The sequence below is a fragment of the Anomalospiza imberbis genome, chromosome 1 (assembly GCF_031753505.1).
Source record: "Anomalospiza imberbis isolate Cuckoo-Finch-1a 21T00152 chromosome 1, ASM3175350v1, whole genome shotgun sequence".
Taxonomy (NCBI): Eukaryota; Metazoa; Chordata; class Aves; order Passeriformes; family Viduidae; genus Anomalospiza; species Anomalospiza imberbis.
Genome location: NC_089681.1, coordinates 138,130,627 through 138,148,385, shown reverse-complemented (window position 1 = coordinate 138,148,385; position 17,759 = coordinate 138,130,627). Strand labels below are relative to the sequence as shown.

Genomic DNA, 17,759 nt, shown 5'->3' with positions numbered 1-17,759 from the left:
TAGTGTAAACTGAAAGAAAAGAGTCAACCAAGAAAGCAAATGATTTTTTGGCTCAGTGACACCTACAGATAGCAGATTAAATTATCCCCAATGTCATCTCTTTTTCTTTGCTCTCTCTGTTGCCTCCTCTCTGTATTTCCTTCAGTTCATATCTCTTCCTTTGTTTCATACACATGTACACATGTAATTTCTCCACCTCAGAAGTATCTACTTTTGGTATCTCCACTGGAACCTTTTCTGCCAGTTTTCCATGCCCATTGCCCCATGGAGTTCCTCATAGCCTCAGTATTGATATGATTCCTGCAGCTGCTTCACAGTGTCAGTAAAGGGTCAAAATCTTTGGAGGGCATTTTAGTGAGACAGCTCCCCTGAAAACAGTTTCTGTTTCTTGCAGCAGATTGATTCAAACATGTTTAAAATAAAGCAAGCTGGCATCGAGATACCATGTGTGAGTGTGAGAGCCTGACAATTGTGCACACTCGGAGCCAGGATCTGCCTGTATTTAATAAAGCAATAATGATCCTGGCTTACATTTTATATTGCATCTTTTATTGGATTCCAAGAGGAGCACAGAGCACTTTATACTATGAATGGCATAGCAAAGCTATTTTATCCTGGAACAGCAGCTACTGGTGGGAGTGAAGAGCAAAAACCAGAATACAGCCCTCCCCTACATGACAAGGAGACAAGGGAGTGACAGGGAGAGAAGAGGAATACTCAACTAATGTGTAAGGGGGTGATTTAATTATAGGCAAAATGTAATTTCCCAAATTGGAATGGGTCAGGTTACATGAGCATCGATATCCACATCTTCCAAAATATGCCATGAAGTGTTCTGAATATTGATGTGATAGTTCAAGAATTTCCTCTCAGTGTCTGTTGAAGGGCAAGAAAACCTGAACTGAGTAAATTCATTCAGATCTCTCTCTTGCGTGCTGAATTTAGCTGGGAGGTGGCCAGATCTGTGGGGGGTAATATGTTTGGCACATTCACAATGAAAACATTTTCTATAGTGAAATAAGAGTATTCATATATGCAACAAGCCAGACTGTTTTCCTTCAATGATCTGTGTTAGGCATTGGAAATCCTCTAAGGCTCCTGACTACAGTCTCTAAGGATGCTGGGCATCCTCCTCCAGATTGGGGCCTCACACACATCATCCTCCTGCACAGACCTGCCTGTTGCAACCAAGCTGTGCTCTCTGTGTCCTTCCTCTCCTCCATGTCTAAGGACCTTCATTTGAGTCATCCTACCCCAACTCCCCAGGCCAGCTGATATCCACCAATGCCCCAAGTCCTGTAAATCACTCAATTAAACTTGGAGTGTCAAAAGGCAGACCTTGTGGGAAGATGTGTGGGCAGTGCCTGCAGCTGACTTCTGAGCACACCTGCAGGTGTGGGATCCTCAGAGAGGATTCCTGAGGGACCTGAATAAAGGAGAAATGAGATCCATCAACAAGAGAGGGATTCCAGTTTGTCCCCTGGAATGATGTACTCACAAAGGCAAATTCAGTGGTTTGGCCTTTTATACCCTTACATCTTTACTGCCAGTTTCCTGCTCCACCAAGAACACTGTTTGGAGCATCCCATTATGCCATGGTGGGAACATCAGGGAAAGCTGGTGTGTCAACACTGACATTAGGTGACTTCTAGCAACACTGCCTGTAATCACACAGTTTATCATGCCCACACTAACAGCAACATTTTACTGGTACACCTGTGTCAACACCACTCAGAATGAGTCACTCACCCCCAGTACATGTACGAATTACCTTTCACATTTAGTTTGTCAAGGAGGCATAGGTCACATCTGGCAAAGTTACTGAGTCAGTGCTCCAGGAATCCGAAACCACTACTCCCTCTACTGAATTCACTCACCCGCTTTTGTAAAAAGTTCTATTTCACCAATAAAAGCCTGTCAGCCATAAGATTTAAAGATTTGAGCTTGAAGGGGCTATAATTATTTCTCTAGGGCTCTGTCGAGATTTCTGCAGCTTACACTTTCATTGTTCCCACATGACTTTGTATTTGTCACAATTTTTTCTAGAGCTGCTACAAGTTTTCATATTGTTCCATACAAATTGAAAATTGAAGATCAGACAGTATATGTGGATTGGGCTTTAAATGACTGACTATCAATAATAGGAACAAGCTGGCTGAATGATTAATGCAGCGATTAAAATGAGGTGTTTCATTGAAAAGCCACCTTTGCTGCTGGAGAGACAATACAACCTAATTTGTTTTCCAGCTAACTGCTTTGCATAGTAGCACAGTGTTAACCCAGTTGATTTTTCTCCTTCTCCTACAGGACCTGAATGTTCCAGAAACTTTACTTCATCAAGTGGAGTGATAAAGTCCCCTGGATTCCCTGAAAAATATCCCAATAGCCTTGAATGCACTTACATTATCTTTGCACCAAAGATGTCAGAGATTATACTGGAATTTGAAAGCTTTGAGCTAGAACCTGATTCAAATACTCCAGGGGGAGCATTCTGTCGCTATGACCGATTGGAAATCTGGGATGGATTCCCCGACGGTAAGAGAAAAATAGACCGTAATATGCATAACCATTACTATGTAGTGGCCTGCAGAAGGCATAATCCCATTTTTTAAACTGTCATGCTAGAGAGATCCTTGCTTGATTTATGTGAAGTGAGTTGAATTAAAAAGAAATGGAGAAAATGCTCTGTAAATTCATTCAATAAGGCATATAATAGTGTGAATGAATTTTTTTAATGAAATATGTTCAGTTTTAACAGTTGGCTTAGCAGAAATCTCTGTGTTCAGTGGTAATATGTGATGAACCTCCTACACTAAAATAAGTTAAATGTGAAATCTTTTAATGAGTCCTCAAATTTTCACAGCTAACCCAAGAGTATAGTCCAGACATTCCCAACAAATTGCAGAAACTGGACTTCAGGTACTGACCCTCTGACTTGCAGAGGAAATGTGTTACAGACCAGCTGCCAAAGCAGAGAATTTCTTTGCCAGAGAAAATGTGGTGTCCATGCAGTTGAAATCATAGTGACTAAACAATTACACAGGTCAGTAAAGAGTCACTGAGTTATTCATTCAGGTGACTTCAGTGACTGGGCACTGCAGGGTTCCTCCATTATAGTGCTCTCTCTTCCAACAGTTTAAGTAAATCCAAAGGTTTTATCTTAATTTGTTAATTTATAATCTCTGATTAGATGGCCTCATGTGTTAGGGTGGGTGTGTTGGGTGCCCTTCTGGAATGTCTCTGCCATCTCAGTAATTTTCCACTTAGTTGTTGACCACACTTGACCTTGTGCACATTCACTAAGTGCATAGCTAGATATTAGCTAACCCTATAGAGCCAGAGAGCCCTCATTTCATCTTCTGCCCAACCCCATATCCCTGTTTTACACTGAGTCTGACAAATAAAATAGCTACATGATTTCTCTATGTTTTTCATGTACAATCTTGGGTCTGCAAGATTCAAATCTCCCCTAGGCAGGCAGCCATGTATCAATTCTCCAAGGACCCAGAGCCAAAGGCTGCAGCTCCAGCCTAAAAGGGATTGTTCAAGCTGAATGCCCAACCTTTAGGGTGCCCAAATGCCTATATGAGCTGTGTGGAAATAGCTAAGTAAAGCTGATTATTAGTGATGCCTTTTTCACTGTTTCTGTGTTTGGCATAAGCCGATAAAGAGAAACATCTTGAAACTGTCCTTTTTCTTCTTAATTTTTAATTTGTAGCAAAATTCAGTGACTGAAAATTTATGTTGTTTGTGTTGGGCACTAATTACAACTATTTGAGTTTTCCACTAGTGGGTAACCCATATTAATAGATTTTTGTTTGTTTGTTTTATGAACAGCAGTGGCAGTTTCTGCAAACTGCTAATCCTACATTAACATTTGATTTAAGTGAAAATATATAACTTAAGGAATATACCTTAATAACACATTAAAAACTTGACTGTTTTCCTAAATAAATCCTTGATGTAATTTTGCTTAAAGTTTCTCTTGATTCTGCAGGAAATTTATGTCTTTTAACATATATTTGCACTTTTCTATTCATATTTTATGCTTGATGGGTTTATCATGCCTCTTTTCAATCTATTTCAATAAAGAGTGAAGAAAGACCCATAACAGTAGCTAAAAGACTATTTAGTATTTAACGGCTCAATTAGAAAAACAATATTTTAATAGTACAATAATGATGTCTGGAACATTTAATAATAGGTTTATTTGTATATAGGCCAAATCTGTCCTGTAGAGCTTGCATTTAAACTGATATTTGAAAAGATGATCCAGTAAATCAGTTTATGTTTAATATAACCAAAAAGAAATGCATTATTGTCAGTGTAGAGGGTTTCAAAGCAGTAATTTTCTGGTTCAAGAAAGTGGCTGAGCCATACTGAAGACCAATTATCAACAGGCATTATCAGCTTTCCACAAACTGTCTAACAAACTCTCTACACTCAAAATGATCCTGACATCCACTAAGGGTACTTGCATGTTTACTTGTAAATATTCAACAGAATTTGTAGGCTGGAAAAATGTTTTCTTTGATACAAACTGTTGGAGGTTGCAGCAGTTGTAGGAAAAAATGTTTGCTGCATCATTTCACTGTAGGATGATCCTCAGCCAGCAGTCAGTTTCTCTTGTTTAACTTAACACTACAAAGAAAGAGGGAATGTGATTGCTTATAAATGCATTGCAGGATGAATCCCTGGGAGGGAGAACTGTTTCAACTGAAGAGCAAAGCTGGCATGGGAAAACACTGGTACAACCTGGCCATGAACTGAAGATAGAGAATGTCTGGATACTGGAGAATATATATAGGGAGAGTGTCTGGGGGAAAAAAAAACTAATTTGCATCCACATGGAAGTAGTGAATTTCTACACAGTGGTAAATTAGACAGAATGGTTCCCTTTGATGGAGGGGGACTCACCCAGGGTGAGTCCTTGAGCCATTTGTCCATTTCCCTTTAGTCTGTGCAAAAATATTCTGCACTATTAACTGAAACGCGGGCATGGTTGTGTGCACTTCTAATTTGCTGGTGTACACCCTTGCACAGTTTTAGCACACATCAATTTGCACTTTCCCAAGAAATTCTTAAGCGTGATTTGGAGGACAGTGAAATCCAGGGATCATTCTCAGCAGGCAAGTTGGACATGGCCAGCCAGTTTCGGAGGGCAGAGCCCCATAGGGGCAAGCTGTGTCACTCTCACTCTTAGTCTGGTCCCAGGAGCAGTCCCTGGCTACTGGCTGCAGGTGCAGAGGGTATCCCCGACCTGCTCTGTTTAGTGATATATCCATAGAAAAGGAAGTTATTTTTCTTTGTTGTAGTGCATGGCTGCTCACATGCCCAGTTGTGTTAAAGCTGCTATTGCATTGATATAAATGTGACAGTTTTTTTTAATATGTGGAAAATGTTTTTTTAAAATGTGGAAAAAATGTTCATCCCTCAGTTCACATCCCCTGCTCCACAGCAACACAGCTGTGGTTTGATGGCAGTATTGTAATAGGAGAGAGAGAACAGTTTTTTGGAAAATAGTTGTGGTCTCAACTAGAGCAGAATTAGGTGGACAGCCCCTGAACATGCATCTCTGGAAAATAGGCATGAGCATTTGAGCCAGACACAGCTAGTCCCTCTGTTCCCAGCAGAGAACAGCATCCCACTCTGACCTGTCTCATCATCTGCTTTAGGACACAGTTAATGGACCTCTGGAGTGCCTTGTCTCATTGACTGTCACGAAAGCTATGAATCCCTAAGTCAGATGTAAACTTCAGATGCCTAAGTTGGGGCAGATGAAACCCAACATAAGTGGAAAATGTTTTCACTATAGAATTTGATAAGCTACAGCCACTAGAGATCAGCAGGAAATTGCTGTTTTATACAGTTGTGGTTATTTTTTCCTTCCTTCCCCCCCAAAAAAGCAAAAAATAAAGAAGAGAAATATTCTTTTTAGCAAATTTTCACAATGATGTTTAAAAGGATATGTCAAAGTCAGTAAGCTTACATTTATATTTTATTTCTACATAATTTTCATTTCACTGATGGAAAACAATTTTCTGTTAGAGAATTTGACAGCAACTGTAAGTCATTCAAAAAGACATTAATCCTGAAATGCTCTGTCACAATCATGCAGTCCTCAGCCTACCTGGTTGTCCTTTCAGTGGATTGAAGCTGACAAGTGCTGAGTATTTGCTACTTGATTCTACAGAATACGTGCTTATCTTTAAAGCATGTGAACAGTTAGATTGCCTTCAAAAGGAATTCACCAAGGACACTTACAGGACTGAAGTTAAACAGTAGTGTAAGTGTTCTGCTGTTTCGAGAGGGGAATGGTAGGCATTCAGGAATGTCTCAAACCTGGCATTTTGTTTCGCGAAAAAAGCCCTGTTGAGGAATATCTGAGAACTACAGGTGCTTGTTGCAAATATTGTGCAGAAAAGGGACCATGGTTTGAAAGAGATAACAGGTGGATTAAAAGCAGGAGAGTGAGTAGATCTCTGAATAGAAAGACATGATTTTGTATGAATAAACCAGATACCAAAAATATCTTTGCCCAAGGCACAGATATATCTCAACCAGCATCTGCTGAGAACACTCCATTGATGACTTTGAAGAAAAATAGCCCACTCAAAACGAGGACTAGCTTTAGTGATGAATTGCTCATATTCATCATGCAGCTCTCTTTGAAGCTCTATAGGCTGTCTACTAGGACTCAAACATAATTTAAAGAAGTTTACATATGGTTTGAGAACCACAGCCTAAGCATTGCTGCTTCAGTCAATACCACAAGAGCTTCCACTGAATTACAGAGCAAAGCAGAATGCTTTACTGCAGTCATTAACATCAGTGCAAATGAAGGTTGCTATTAATCTAAGTGTGTTTCTCCTGTTGTGGTTGCTTTCTACACTCTTGTGAGAAGCCATTAAGATCTAAGAGCATACAGAAGCTCAGTGTAGTTGACTACTGGAATGTGAGGATGGAATTCATTTTTTGTTTGTTTCTTCCTGAGCATCCTAAATTGTGTGCAAGTATTTTTTCAATAAAAATCATAGTGATGTGAAAATACTGTCCACAACATACGTGCATACTTATAAAAGTAGCTTTAAAATGAAATACACAGCTAGTTAACATAACATTTGTTTTAATATTTTGGTGGGGGGGGGGGTTCTTAATCTAATTCCAAAATCTAATATTTCAGCTAGATGGGTAAAAGTGTATTTCAGTAATATTCAGAATTTCCTCATATCAATATTCTTTGTGCAGAAGGACAAACAGTAGTAAAGTAAAGAAGAATCAGTAAGGATAAGGTTTCTGTTTAGTCTTGAACCACCAGCCACTTACTATATATACTGCACTCTGATCTGTAAACCTTCAGAAATACTTATTAAGGCTAATAAAGGATTTATTCAAGCTGTAGAATTAGATTCTGCATTTTGGGAAATGCATGCAAAATAGGTTTCTTTGTTGTCCCTCCATCTTTCAACCAGAAATTGCTCAGTTTTCCACTGTATAATACTGTGTCAGTGAAAAGAAGAGCCAAAGTCTCAGAAATTGCTTCAGCATGGGCAGTCAGATGAGGTAGCTGTCTCACTGGAATGCCTTTGTTCTGCAGGTGGTGTAGGAGCATCCTTGAGTGAGGACCTAATCCAAGTGACTCACATTTGGAGTAGCCCTTCCTGAGGCATGCTGTTATAGCAACATGATGGTCCACAGTTAGAGGCTGACCTAATGACTTTTCATCACCTTCTGCCCCAAAATTCCCATCTAGAACTCTACACAGTCTAATATGAAATCCCATCTCATTTCCTAAGGAATTGTCAGGAAGATGGTAAAAAATAACCAGTGGCATAGCCTACATAAACAAACAGTCTCACCCCCTGAATGACTCCTCAGATGGGTTTCCTACCCAGCATTTATTTGATGTGGTGACTCACTAAATATTTGATAATTTACTGTCATTCAAAAGTTTTCAAGACTTGAATGGAAAAAAAGAAGGGAGAAACTTTGTGTTAGCTATTTATGGAAGAAGGAGAATTTCTATTTCATCCAGCTGTGCTCAGATCAATATCATATTAGCTCAACAGGCTAAGGTTTACATGTTGCACAAAAAAATTCAATACCTCTTTGTGTCATATTCTGCACATTTTTGGCACTTGCATGCACATAGCTGGCAAAGGGAATGGTACTGTGATGGCAGGGCCAATCTGTTGAAGACTCAAATGCATAATCACTAAATATGTCTTAAAAATTATATATCAGTGAGTCATGGGGAATCTTAAAGCCTGTCTGCTTTAAACAAAGTTCTCTTCTGTTTGTCCTTTCAAAGAGGCTTCCCTACAGGAAATGGGAGGAGGGAGGCTCAGAGTACCATAATATGGTAGCCTTATCCTCCTTATTTTCTTGCTCAGAGTACCATCAGCAGCTACAATCTTGAAAGTCATTCTAAGAAGGAGCAGGATCAGAGCTGTTTGCACACAGAAAATGCAAAAGAAAACAAAAACAAATACAAAACAAAAAATCTTCAGCAACTGGAATGTGGGGGTATTATTTTGTGTTTTTAAAAAGCTGCTAATGGTAACAGTCTAAACAAATTTCTCTCTCTGAAAAATAAAACCGTGAAGCTTTAATGATTTCTAGGATGAGAAAGAATTCAACTCATATCCTCTATAGGATGTTTCATTCTATTAATGCTGCATTGAACAACCTCAGTGGAAAAAGTCTGAATTGGCAGGTATTTCAAATGCCACGGGATTGCCAAGGCAACTGAAGAGTAGCTGTGGCCACAGTATGGATAGAAAAGCACATGCTGGCAGCAAGAGCTATAACATCCTAGCTCCCTTCTTCCTGGCAATTCTAGGGCCTTACAGAAATGTGTAGCTTACATAAGTAAGTATTAAGCTATTCCAAGCTGGAACTGTTTTACTTGTTGGAAAATGCCAATAAAGGACTAGAAAATTATGTTAGCTGTAGATTTTCTTTGAACTGTGAATAATTAGGATATCTAAACATTTTATATTTTAAACTGAAAGTGTAATGGACTTCCTAGAGAAATGACAAGGTGTTAATTTAAGCCTGGAAAGCCAGCGGTGTAAACATTAGAATGACGCCTCATGATTATTTTCATGATTGACTCCATGGGTGGGTTTTAGCATTATCTTCACTTATTGTTTGTAAGCACAGATGTACCACCATTCCACAGCCTAAGGACCTATCTGTAGGGAATGCTCAAGTGCTAGAAGGCCACATATGTTGGTTGTGAATTGAGTAGCTTAATTAAGGAAAAAGATTGTCTCACTGCACAGGAAATGCTGAAAAATACCAAAATCAGGTTTATACAGTATTAACATGAAGAGAGATCATGTAACTGTGTATGTGTGTGTATTCTGTGACATGGAGAAATACTTAAGAAATTCTTGCTCTTTGAAAGGATTAAGATTTCACTCTCAAATTCTTTAACAATATTTTTCAATATTGACCATATGGGCAAAAGAACTATGGGGGTCTGAAAGCCAAAATAAAGGGGAATGAAGAGTCATTGTTCATAGCCTCAATATGAGTCAAAAATGTTTTTCAAAATTTGAGATTAAATTAACAGATCATCTGCAGTATAGAGCATAAAACCTGGAAGGCACTGTTTGAACTCACAGCGTCTTGTGTACTAGGTTGGCAAATCAGGCCATTCAGTTGCTCTTGTCATAAATTGGTGCTTCAATCACACTTTGGAAAATACTTGTGGTGCTTTGTATGAGTAATTTAGTGCATCACTGCCCTCTCTGCACACTTTGAAGGACACTTTTCTAAATCCTGGTTCTGTACATTTTCAGAGGTTCCTGGAGTGCTGTCTGGAGCATTTTAGAAGTACGATTGCTAGGGCAGGATAAACAATTTATTGTTCATCGCTAAATTACGGATGGCATTGTTATTTTGAGCTGTTACAGAGGTTGAGCGTTTCCTGCTGAGGGACTGTCTTTGGGAGGATATTGTAGTGGCACCTATTGTTATAGCAGCACTGGTAGTTTACTATTGTATCCTGTTTCTTTGCAGTTGGCCCACACATCGGGCGTTATTGTGGGCAAAACAACCCAGGACGTGTCCGGTCTTCAACAGGGATTCTTTCAATGGTATTTTACACTGACAGTGCAATAGCAAAGGAGGGCTTCTCAGCAAACTACAGTGTGTCACAGAGCAGTGTCTCAGAAGGTCAGTATTTATCTATCCCGCAGAGCTTCTTGGAAAATACTCTCTGTTATGTCTTCTTGCACACCAGGTGTTGTCTGAAGCTTTAAAGAAATCTTAAATAAATAAGCAGGTAGGGAAGGATTGGTTCTGTTCTCGTTTTTTTCTTTTTTTTTTTTTAAGAACAGCTGCCCTTTGAAAAGAAGTGCAAGAAGCAGAATTCTCCTTACAGTTTTATTCCACTGTAATGCCAGGAAGTTGGGATAATTATTATGAAAAACTGTGCTGACCAAGGAAACGCAGGAATGCAGAGCAATTGAACACTTGCATTAAAACAATGAAACATGAACAATGAATGCACTATCCAAAGTTTTCCTTTATTACATGGAATAAGCTTTGATGATCGATTTCTTGAATAAAAAGAACCCATTTAATATATGTGCTCTTGTTAAACCATTTCATAAGCTATCTAATCTTTGTTCTCTGTCTTGTATTTTTTCTCAGTTGACTCATTTTCATGCTTACCCTTTGGACAGAGAATGAAATGAAGTGAGGGAAACAGGAAAATAACATGCTGTGTTACACCATGTCCTTGCAGATTTCATTGCTTTCCTCAATGATAAAACACACGCTTTATATCAAACTCCGTCTCCTTTTTGCATCTTCACAGAGGTTCAAGCAGATTCACACAGATTTGATGTACTTGTTTAATCAAAAAAGGAACAAAAGGAAAACTAGTAAACTGAAAATTTAACTGTAACTCCCCATCTCTCCTCCACTCCATGCCTTTTTAACAGCTTTCTTACACACGTAGGCAGGAAGAGGGAATGGGGAACACACAGCCTCTGTGGATGGGAAGCATTATACCTTCAGCTAGATTGGCTTCTCCTTATGTAGGTGCTGCTCCCATCCCTTCATAACTAGCACAAGCAGCTTGTGTTCCCATGTCCACCTCCTCCACAGTCACCCTCCCTAGGCTGTAGATGCACCATCACACTGAAGTCAGAATCAGTAATATCTGCTATGCCGAGATGCCTTCAGCTCTTAAACACAGGACAGCAGAACAGAAGCTGGTGTGTATGAAAACCGTTTTTGATGACAAGAGGAAGCATTTTATATGCTGCATTTTATATGCTGCAGACTATATATAGATGGAGAAGTGAATTCTCTCATTTAATTTCAGCCACTCTTACTCTTTGTGTTGTCTGGTCACCTCCAGAGGACAGCCCAATCTACTTATCTCAGACATGTGAGGTTTCTCCAGGAGTTACTTGTCCCTCTCAGTAGACTACAGGGAAAGCCAATGCGTCTAGATCAAAGTAGACACTTTTTAGGTATTTTGATGTTACTCCCACCTATCATATTTTGCATTCTCTGTAGTGGTTTCTGGCTTTTCTTTAGATTTGAAGATGAAGTTACTTTTCCTTTGAGTTTTACCCTACTGTAGTTCAGCTTCAGTACTTCGCCACATACCTAATACATTGAAGCAGCACAGAACTGGGGGAGAGAGTCCTATTCCACAGGAAATGCTGTTGGTATGATTGAGTTGTGGGAAGCCCCAACTACAGTTCCTATAAAATACCCTGATAACATTTCTGAATGTAAATTTTTGCATCCCTGATAAAAGATTTAAGCATTTTTTTCACAGTACTTTAATTTTCATTGAAAACCCAAAACTTTGTTTATTTAAAGCTCATTTTTCCAACTCATGGTTGTTGAAACTTTAGCTCAGCACCCACGCCCATTAGAAAAACATCAGCTCTAGAGAATATGCAATAAAAAGGAGCATATATCCAACATATATACAAATCCATTTCAGAGTTATTTTAGCTTAAATTCTAATAAAGGAATGAATTATGTTTTTATAGTGTTAAGTCCTTGAACAGAAGTATAGAAACATGGGGTTTTTTTTCTCCTGCCTTTGTACTGGGGTGCCCTTGTACTGACATGAAGGCCTAGGAGAACCTGAGTGTGAGGATCTGTCTAAAGCTAGTGGCTTCTCTTGCCTTAGTAGGGGCTGGAGTCTTTATTTTTAAAGACTGAGAGAAGAATTGAGTCACTCTGCCCTATCAACCTTTGAACTCACTATAATGATTAGGAAGTCAATTGATTCTAAATTAGCTAGATCATTTTTGTGTAAACAGAAAGAGATTGAATGGAGATGATCAACTCATTTACAATACACCGTGTTACAGTAGAGCTGGTCATTTCCTTAGGTCAATAATTTTGTGGCCCAAATTAAAATTTTGTTGATTTACTTCATTCCAGTGTCCAGAATCCAAAGAGAATGGATAAAATTTTAATAATTTTTTTAAGCATTTTATATTTTTTGTACTGAAGTAAATCGTTTTAAAATCAAATTATTTCATAAAGTCATCTAATTTGTCTTTTCTCGGTTTTTGCATAATTTTGAGGTGAACATACTTTGTTCTATATTATGAATCCATAGGAGTGTCTGTGCTAGCCTAGGATAGACACTTCTATTGTCCTATATTGAAATGGCCACAATACTGGGCTATAATATTTGTATAGCATTATTGTTGCAGGAATTGCCATGGCAACTGAAATGGCAGTATTAAGAATGACACCATAAGCCCAACACTGTCTCACTTAAAGTTGCTAAAGTATTCAAAGTCACATAAAAATAAATTCTTTAGATATTCATATTCAAAGCAGGTAAATGTTCTTATTATTCAAAGTCTAAATCAAAAAGCTGACCATAATAATGATGGTAATTTATTTTTCTTCAGATTTCCAGTGCATGGAACCGCTAGGCATGGAGTCAGGAGAAATTCACTCTGATCAAATCACTGTCTCCTCCCAGTACAGCGCTATGTGGTCTTCAGAAAGGTCCCGGCTAAATTACCCTGAGAATGGATGGACCCCAGGGGAAGATTCAATCAGAGAATGGATACAGGTAAAAAGATAACATTTTAAAGATGTTATTAATAATACTCTGTGGAGTTTATTGAATGTGGAGAATGCAAAATAAAGAAAAAAAATAACACAGTGAAGTACTTCTACATAATTTAAGAATCATTGCAAGTGAATAGCTCATATTCCCCATTAGACAGACAAAAAAAGACTTACTCCCAAAGGCATAGAAAAAGAAAAGGTCAGGAAGATTAATTCTTCTACTTCCCACATCTCTTGTTTTTGCAGTCTTCTGGGCACAAATAACAGAGATTTTGGTTTAGTGGAAAAGTCAATATTAGTTTAACATGCACTTAAAGTGGAATGTCCCAGTAAACTGAGCATGTGCTATGTCTCTAGCTGATTACAGTTAAGCATTAATACAATGTGGTGTTTTCATGCACTCAGATTTCACCTCAGAAGACCTATGTCCCTTCTAGAATATGTTACTCACAGAATGAGCTCAATGGTCTCTGTCTGGTGGCTATTCTTCCACATCCTTACACACAATATTCATTACTGAGATGGGCTGCCTCGGCTTTGCTCTGTTAGCACAGGAGAAATCCTGCAAACATTTGTTACCATGAAGAGCCTCCTTGAGTTCAGTCAGTCTCTTTGTACTTGTTTGTTATATGTTATCAGGTCCATAGCTGAATGGCACATAACCCTTAAGAGGTTCAGATTATTCATATCAATTACAATGTACAAAAAACCTACACTAGCAGGCAAGTATTAATATCATCATATGAAAAACCACTGATTATCCTCAATTTTAAGTTGTCTATACACTACTTACCTGAAACCTAGAATCTATTTCTGTTGTCAAAAGCTAAGAGAAATGCTTAACCATATTATATCTAAATTACTAATATTGAAAACTTGTTCATAGATTTGAAACATTCCTCCTACTTCTGTTATTTTCTATAGGAAATTACTAACTGGCATATAAAAACAATGCCTTATTAGCCTTTCATACGAGTGGTCACACTGATGTTTCCTGTGAGGTTTGATGTCTGCAAGAAAGCTCAAAAACATGTTGAGTAGTAGTTACTAAAGGGAAGAAAGACGGGGAAATCTTTCATTTCTTATCCCTGGCACACAACGGGACTCTCAGGTGTCCCGCTTGGGGGCCCCTATGCATCCTGAGCTCTTGCCAATCAAGTACAATGGATTTAATCAGACTTCAGAGTGGCAAAAAAAAAATCTGTTGATCCTTTTTCATTACTTAGGAATAAACACTAAAATCTCCTCCACCTTATCTAAGTGCAAGACTTGTTATTAATCATTGCCATTTGCAATCCATGGAATGCACATGGAAAAAGTATGGAATGCGTCAGAATCAAATTCCATGTGTTTCATCTGGTCACAGGGCCGCCACTTTTCCTTTGTTTCCTTCTTTTCTGCTGTCACTTGCACATTTATGACCAGATAATCAAAACAAGAAAGTTAGTCAAATCTCATCCGTGTGTTCTGTGTGCTTATTAACTTTATTAAGTTATGATAACTAGGTACCTATATATATATATATATATATATCTTAATCCTTTCACTTAGAACTAGATCTTTCTGAGAAAAAGTTTCAAAGGATTTCTTTTGCCATAAACTTCTTTAATAACAGACACATAACAGAATTTAAAGTACTCCAGGTTTTATGTTTAAAAGAGCTCAGGGTACCTCAGGCCTCTTGCACATGAATTTCTCAGCCTCCTTTTCCTCCTGCCACAAACCAGGGTGCTCAGGGGCTGAAAAAAACACTGAGTATAATTTTTAGCAGCTTTTTGCTGCGTTCAGCTACCACATCCACCCAGAAGTTGGTGGTTATTTGCATGCTGTGCTGCTCATGCCACAGCTCTCATTTTCTTCACCCAGCTCCTGGTCTGGAAAAAGCAGCATGAACCATTTCCCTGAGCAGTCCCTTGGACACCTCATTCGCTGCCTGGGGCCCATGTGGAGGGACCAGCATCCCCAAGGCAGATTTCATCACAGAGCAATTGGGCTGTAGCTGTATCCTGTTGGCAGGAGTGAGCCTGCAAGTTCTTGCTTGAGGATTCACTGTGTTGAGTAGAGATGCTTTACACACGCTACAGAACACAACCTGTGCAGCAGAAGGAACTGAGCTAATTCAGAGATTCAGTATATCATCCCCTTTCACAAGGTACAACAACTTAACTCATCTTTGGCTCTGATAAATCTTATTTGGTTCTGATTATGCTTACTTTATTGTGGTTTAGCTCTACACTGACATTGATAATTCAAACTTCCAACTGTGTTCTAAATGCTTTCCTGTTGATTGACAAACTTGTGATGAGTGCTAAGGGCTTCAGACCCCCAGAAACCACAATAAGAGGGTCCTTGTGCATATGAACCTCCATCTTCTACAAAGTCTTGATGCCACTGGCAGTAAGTGCATGTTGTGAATTTGTGTCTGGATAAAATATTGAAGTCCGATGTTTCCTCTGTACAAATATCCATGGGAACAGATGTTCATCTCCATAAGAGCTTACAGACAAACAACCAAGGACATGTAACTGATAAAGTACTCTGAAATTACCCATAGAAAAAAAATTAATATTTTATAAAAAGGAGGAAGGCACTTACATGTGAAGGACTGAGGTCACTTTGTTCTGCTTTGTTGTGCATGCTATTGTAAACTAGTCATTTATGTGAAGTATTTGCTTTTGTGCAGTGCAGCATAAATGGATTTTTGCTGCACAGTGCAAAACTCTAGAAGATATTCAACAGCAAAAAACAAAGCTGAAGGATACAGCAATGCTGAACTTAGAACTTTCAAAGTGAAAATTTCTGCCTATATGCCCTTGTCTGAGAGACAGGAGTTTTGTGTGTATCAGTTAATCATTAATTTTTTCATAATTGCAGGTTTCCATACCTACACAAACACTGCAGCTGGTTAAGTAGTGATATCTGTCTTTGAGCTGCTAATGTGCACATGGAACTAGGGTATATATATGAGCTGTGTGCAGTCATACATGGGCAGAACAGCTTGAAAATTCAGCTCCAAATATCAATTTTCTCAGAGTGTTGTTTAGTGGTTTTTTTTTTTTGTTGTTTTGTTTTTTTTTTAATAGGAGAAATATTATAGTTCTCCTTTCTCTTCCTTTTGCCTCTCCCTTCAAGGTTAATGTTTTTGTTAAGTCAAAAGAAACAGAAAACCTTGTTGAGTATCAGCCAGAGGAGATTGGTATCTATAGAGGACATCTAGAGGGCATGAGATATTATTGTCTCCTTTGAGCAGTTGAGGTCTTTTGGGCCATTTCGATGAAAATAATTAGGAAAATAGTGTTGGCTCGTTATTAGTAATGGATTTGCATGAGTTCCATCTGTGGACCTGAATCCTATTCATTTGTGGAAAAAGTAGATTGCTTCTTTGTGGCTGACAGGTATGAACCCCCAAGTCCATCTGAGTTCCACCTGCTTACAGGGCTCTGTTAAGTGAAAGTTGTCTTTCCCTTCCTTTCCTTAGTTGTTTGAAAATCAATTTCAAAGCTTAGATCCAAATAACCATAGTGCAGTCGCACTGTAAATCTGCACTTTCTCCATTTTATTTTTACCCTCAAAAACACTTTGAAAATTGTTCAACTAACATGAGCTTTGGAGTGATTCCTTAATCAGAAACAGAGTTGCTGTAGATTGAATTTCTTCTTTAAAAACACATTAATAAGTCTGTGAATTTTCCAATATGAATGGAATAAAGATAGGCATGAGGGAACAAGGGCTGCCAAAAATATGTGTGAAGGTAGTTTATTGTTATATGGGATGTTATTAGCATCTCAGCCTTAAGCTCAGCCTACTTGTTTATTGCACTTATGTTTCACACACTTGACTGCCCTTCAGTTTGAAACATCATAATTTAAAATAAAAAATAAAACCAGATCTTTAATTTAATCAAGAGCAGGGAACTGCCATTGCAATGTAAGTCATTGTCCCTCATTAACAGATCCTTTCACAGGAAAAAAAGTATAGTGTTTCCATTTCTGTAATCTGAACAACAAACATGTTAATAGGTATCAATTACCAGCCAGTTTCAGTACTTAGAACCAGTAAGAAGGCCCATGCAAGGGTTTCACATCTGGTTTTAGTGAAATTGTTCCTGTCTGTGGTATTTAAAATTTAAAGAACTCCTATTATTGTGCAATTGGGAATCCTAGGGGAGTACAATGTTAATGAAATCCATAATGCACAAGGATTTTATGATTGCATTTTCAAGGCATTCCTTCAAAAGGGACAACTGATGCCTGCCATGGCAGCAGTAATTGTGTTTTTACAGAGTAGATTTAATGTTCACATTTAAGAAAGCAGTTACATTTACACTTATCTGAAAAAATAACATGCAAAATCTTTATACTTAGGGGTCTTCTTGCATCTTGTTTCTCAGTCCTTTGAGAAGGAGCCACGGGCCATTGTGCATGGCAAGACCTTCTGGCTCGGGGATGCCCCGATGGGTTGTGGCCAGCAGCCCCAGGGCAGGAGCAGGGGAGCTCCAGAGGAGCCCCCACAGGGACACTTGAAACCCACGTGTGTGGCTTTGAGGGGAGACTGATTGCCTATTACCAGGGTCATTGGGAACCTCGGCTGCCATCAATCCTCATCATGGGCTGGGTTTTCAAACCCACAAGGAGCAACACCTTCTGGGCACTTTTACTGCAGGATCTGTATGTTTTCTATCA

At 38.7% G+C, this 17,759-nt stretch overlaps 1 protein-coding gene across 4 annotated transcripts in view; it reads left to right on the top strand.

Annotated features, from left to right (window-relative positions):
* The window catches only part of NRP1 (neuropilin 1), a 114,917-nt gene that overhangs the window by 48,918 nt on the left and 48,240 nt on the right, over positions 1 to 17,759 (top strand). For all 4 annotated transcript variants that reach the window (XM_068173335.1, XM_068173317.1, XM_068173309.1 and 1 more), the window contains exons 5-7: positions 2,308 to 2,535; positions 10,030 to 10,185; positions 12,912 to 13,078. In XM_068173335.1, coding sequence (XP_068029436.1) covers positions 2,308 to 2,535; positions 10,030 to 10,185; positions 12,912 to 13,078 — 551 coding nt within the window. The remainder of the gene's footprint in view (positions 1 to 2,307; positions 2,536 to 10,029; positions 10,186 to 12,911; positions 13,079 to 17,759) is intronic.